The sequence below is a fragment of the Salpingoeca rosetta genome (assembly GCF_000188695.1).
Source record: "Salpingoeca rosetta unplaced genomic scaffold supercont1.8, whole genome shotgun sequence".
NCBI classification, from domain to species: Eukaryota; class Choanoflagellata; order Craspedida; family Salpingoecidae; genus Salpingoeca; species Salpingoeca rosetta.
The window spans coordinates 1456857-1461856 of NW_004754926.1; the positions used below are offsets into that span (position 1 = coordinate 1456857).

At 55.1% G+C, this 5000-nt stretch overlaps 1 protein-coding gene across 1 annotated transcript in view; it reads right to left on the minus strand.

The window, feature by feature from the left end:
• PTSG_03787 (uncharacterized protein) overlaps positions 1–5000 on the minus strand; it is a gene marked incomplete at its 5' end in the record, with an annotated part of 19639 nt that overhangs the window by 13417 nt on the left and 1222 nt on the right. Inside the window, 15 exons of the mRNA XM_004995463.1 lie at positions 98–243; positions 469–555; positions 808–927; positions 1074–1130; positions 1309–1556; positions 1789–1933; positions 2088–2184; positions 2399–2506; positions 2730–2829; positions 3055–3193; positions 3604–3700; positions 3882–4008; positions 4172–4229; positions 4416–4505; positions 4774–4879. Of these exons, the coding sequence (XP_004995520.1) occupies positions 98–243; positions 469–555; positions 808–927; positions 1074–1130; positions 1309–1556; positions 1789–1933; positions 2088–2184; positions 2399–2506; positions 2730–2829; positions 3055–3193; positions 3604–3700; positions 3882–4008; positions 4172–4229; positions 4416–4505; positions 4774–4879 (1725 nt within the window). The remainder of the gene's footprint in view (positions 1–97; positions 244–468; positions 556–807; positions 928–1073; positions 1131–1308; positions 1557–1788; positions 1934–2087; positions 2185–2398; positions 2507–2729; positions 2830–3054; positions 3194–3603; positions 3701–3881; positions 4009–4171; positions 4230–4415; positions 4506–4773; positions 4880–5000) is intronic.

The window sequence follows — 5000 nt, forward strand, 5'->3', positions numbered from 1 at the left end:
ACTACACACACACACACACACACACACACACACACACACACACACACACACACACACACACACGTGCTGCTCGACGGTGTGGAGGAGGGCGCTGAACCAGAAGGACATGTCCTGCCAGAGAGCGTGCAGTGCCACCTCGTGGTGCACGTGCTTGGACACATCAAGTGCGGATGTGTAACAGTTCATGATGAGCGGCAGCAGCGCCACCGCCACTCGGTCGATTGGCCGCTTTGGCACTGCATCCTGGTAGTGGTGGTGGTGTTGAGGAAGCACAGACAAGGGGGGGGGGTGGAACCGCCCACGAGTGGGGTTGATTGCACATCAGCGAAGAAATGAAGCAATGACAAAGGCTCGTGATGGTTTCGTTGCAGTCGGAAAGTTCGCAGTTCACACATGCATCGCACAACACACAACTGTCAAACAAACGAAGCACAAACCCCCAAGCAAAACAAATCTGTGACGACTGACGGTGGCTGCTGGTGGCGCGTGTGTGAGGAGAGCCGAGACAAGCTTCACAACAATGTCAAACTTGAGCGCAGACACGGGCATGGTCCACTGGCGGCATCACGAGACGACAGCGTGAGAGGAGATGAGCCGAAGGAGTGATTCGCAGGGCAACCAAATGTGCAGTGCGAACGATACAAGCAGTGGTCGCCATACGTGAGACATTTACCAACGTCATGCAACACCGTCCTTCAACACCAACAGGTTAAATAGCGACTGATATAACGGCTCAAACAGCAACAGCTACAACGGCAACACGATCCGTTTGCAGCACGCAACGCCTCACGCCACGTCGCAGCGCACCGCTTTGAATGCTGCCGCCAGCTCCTGTGCAACGTGGAAGGCAACCTGCTCCTGCTGAACACTCTGGAGAAACGTGCGGAAGGACTTGATGTACCACTGCACCAACCCGTCATCCGGGCCCTGTGGTGTGATATGTGGTGTGTGATGTGTGTGATGTGCAGCTTGCGTACAAGAGGATTTGAAACAGGAAAGAAGCAAACAAAAAAACTCGTGTTTCTTGACAATGCATGGTGGGATGGATGGCTGTGGTGATGACATGATCGCACCTTCAGCACACGCGTGCACGCCTGCACCACGCGCGGAAGTTCTGGCGGGCGTTCTTTCTGTTTTCTCATTCAAATGCATGCACGTGTGTGTGTGTGTGTCGAGCATGGAGGCGGGTGAGTGGAACAAAACACGGATTGAAACAGCGGCCAACGCGATGTGCGTGTACACACACACACACACACACACACACACACACACACACACAGACAGACAGAGGGAGGCGTCAGTGCGCACCATGACAGATTGGGGGCGCATGGGCAATCGATGGCGTGTGATGGGCGCGTCCTCCTCATCCTCATCATCTTGCTGCTGCTGTTCCTGTTGGTCATCGTCTTCACCTTCTTCGCCCTCTTGATGGGCGCCATGACCAGCGGCATCTTCGCCGTTGTCATCACCGCGTGTGGGGAACAGCGCGGAAATCCGTGCTGGCTGAAGGACATCGCACAATGCTAGCGTGTCGCCGGCACTGATAGTGTTGTCATCTGAGTGAATGGTGAGTGCCAAGGGCGGGAGGCAAATCAGGCAGCCATGAAGATGTGAGGATGCGAGTGATGAAGACAGTGCGTGAGGGTGACAGGGTGTACATGCGTGTGTGCTCGTGCGTGCATATTTGAGTGTAAGCGCGCGTGTGTGTGTTGGCGTGTGTTGGCGTGTGTGTGCATGTGTGAGCGCGCCATCCACTTCATGAACACCCATCACTCTTTCCTTGCCCACCTTGTGCCTGTGGCAGCTGTACGGTGACTGTTGCAGCAGCCGAGAGCTCGCGCACAATCTGCGATGTCGTGATGGCGGCGTTTGGATCCGACGTCCGCATGTCCACCGCCCGATCAAACAGCGTCGGCCGGTACGCACGCGATGTCTGCATTGACGCAATCGCGTGTGTGTTTGTTGCGTGAAAGAAAGAAAGTACGTCTATGTGTGCGTGTGTGCGTGCGTGCGTGCGTGTGTGTGCGTGCGTGCGTGCGTGATGTTGTGAAGGAGCAAGCAAAGTGTTGTGGTACAATTCTGCCAACCTGCGCCTTGACGAGCTGGTTGAACGCCATCGTCTTCACAAACAGCCGGAGGAATGCCGTGTTCGCATCTTCGCCGCTGCTGTTCTGGCGGCCCAGCCTGACGTGGTGGTGGTAGTGGTGGTGATGTGCGTGATGCAGAGGGGGAGGGGGTGTTGCACACGTTCAAGCGCCAGGGATGAAAGCAGAAATAAGCAAGAATAGGCACACACACACACACGCACACACACACACACGCACACACACAGACACAGACACACACACACACACACACAGACACACACACACAGCTAGTTGGTGGCGCTGATACGCACGAGTGGGCGTGGAAGAGGGCACCGGTGTCCAGATGGGAGACGTGGTCCGGATTGACGCGAACGGACACAAAGTACTGGCGGTAGTCCTGCAGCAGCTCAACAAAGAACCTGTAACAAGAGGAAGGACAGAAGAGGGGAGAGAGAGAGAGAGGAAGAGAGGGGAATGGAATGGAGAGAGGGATGGAGGGAGGTGGAGTGAGCACATAGGCAACGTGCATTTGCAGTTGCAGTGGTGGTGATGCGATTCAATTTCAGGCGAGGCACAATAGGGAACGAACACCAACAAGCAACAAGAGGCAGAGCGACTTGTGTTAACATCTGTCACACGCACGAGAGGAAGGCAAGGCGGATGTCGATTTCCTGTCGCAATTGTGGATAGAGCGCAAGCAGCGGCGGCGACGCGTCGCTCTCAGATTTCTTTCGCTGCCGCGCTGCGAACCATTGCACGATGGGCAGGAAGTGGCAAGGGAGAGGGGTAGGACACAGAGAGTAATGGATGAGCACTATGGTTGGTAGCAGGGTTGAAGTATCTGGCACGACATGAGTTTCAACCTCAATACACACCTTCGCACACATGGTCATACACACACAGACACAGACAGACAGACAGGCAGACAGACACAAAACGGTCCTGCATGTGCATGACCAGCACGTACGCATGACTGCGTCGACGGCAGCGAGGTCTGGGTGGATGGCGTGCTTGATGGCGGCGAGAAGCGCGGATGTGTCCGGGAGCTGCGCCGCCACAAACGGCGACCCGTCCGACGCCGTCACAGCACCCCGATCAAGGTCGCACTGGCGGTGGTCATGGATGAAGGAGCGGTGGGGGGGGGAATGAGGGGACAAAGTGTGGATGGCTATTCGCATTGTAACTTGCTCTCTCACTCTCACACATAATATTAAAACACACACACACACACACACACACACACACACACACACACACACACACACACGCACGCACGCACGCACACACACACACACACTCACACACACACTCACGCAAATACACACACTCACTCACGCAAACGCACACACACTCACGCAAATACACACACTCACTCACGCAAACACACACACACTCACGCAAATACACACACTCACTCACGCAAACACACACACACTCACGCAAATACACACACTCACTCACGCAAACGCACACACACACACACACACTCTCTCTCTCCCTCTCGACGAAGCCGTACGATGATGACGTCGTCGAGTTGGGAGACGAGCGGATACGAGGAGCGATCGATGCCAATCAGATACGGTGTTGGCGCCGCGCAGAACTCAAGCAGAGACCTGCAGCAGCAGGGTGGAGGGTTGGCGGTGAACTGGGGCAAACTGCAAGAAGACAGGGTGCCCTCAAATATCCACGTGCACACACACACACTCACACCGACACCGACACAGACACAGACACACCGACACACACACACACACACACCGACACAGACACATGGCACGGAAAAGGACCACGCACGTTGGCAAGATGGGAATGTAGACGAGCGTGTATTCAAAGGGGAAGATGAGCTGGATGAGGGCCTCTGCACACGCGTGCAAGAGATTCGGGGAACTGCTGACCAGCAGCACTTTCCGCTCACACAGCACTGCAAGGCAGCCCAGGGGAGACAGCGAGAAAGCGCAGGTGAGGGTGGCAATACGGGTATGTTTGCAGTTCGTATGCACAGGGTGAATCGTGTCACGACACATGAGCGTTACTAACGGACAGGCAGCAGCAGGGGCGCTGGAGTGCGGTGGTGTGCAACTCACGCGGAAAGACGAGGGAGATGACTTGGTGCGGCGAGAGGCATTTGAACAGCAGCGGTACCTGTAGGCGGCACCGGCAAAGCATGTGTTCATAAGCGCAAGTGTGAAGTAAGATAATACGCACGCACACAAGCATGTGCACACGAAGAAAGCACGTGCACACGAAGCAAGTGGTGAGAGAGAATGGTGTGTGCATATGTGCGCACACACATTTTCATAAGTATGTGCGTGAGCAGGGTGAGCGTACCATGCCAAATGGCGGCTGGAGGGAGAGTTGGGGCACGGCGGGGATGTGAAGTGTGCACGATTGCATCTCCAAGCGCAGGGCTTTCGCCGTCTGCGAAACCAAAATCAGACGCAAGTGCATGTTCAACGGATGGTGTGAGCACATACGCACTGCGCAAGCACAAGTAATCAACATGAAATGAACATGAGACAACAGCCAACCTCTTCACAACTTGGCTGCTGCTCCTCCTGATGTCACAGCGACAACAACAACAACAACAACAACAACAACAACAACAACAACAACAACAACAACAACAACAACAACAACAACAACAACAACAACAACAACAACAACTGCTGCTACTGAACAAGGGTACCTTCGTGGATGGCACAGCCCTTAAAGAGGTGGCGGCAAAGACGAGCTGTTGCAGTCTTCGCAGCTCCTGCTGCCGATACAGCAGCCAGATCTCACGTAACAACGCCCTAGGGTGGAGGTGGGGATGGCAGTTGCGGAAAACGGATGAGTGGGAGGCCAGAGAGATAACCGAGGCGCTGAGGCGGATGGAGCGAAGATTGGAAGGCGTGTGCGCTGGATCTGGATCGA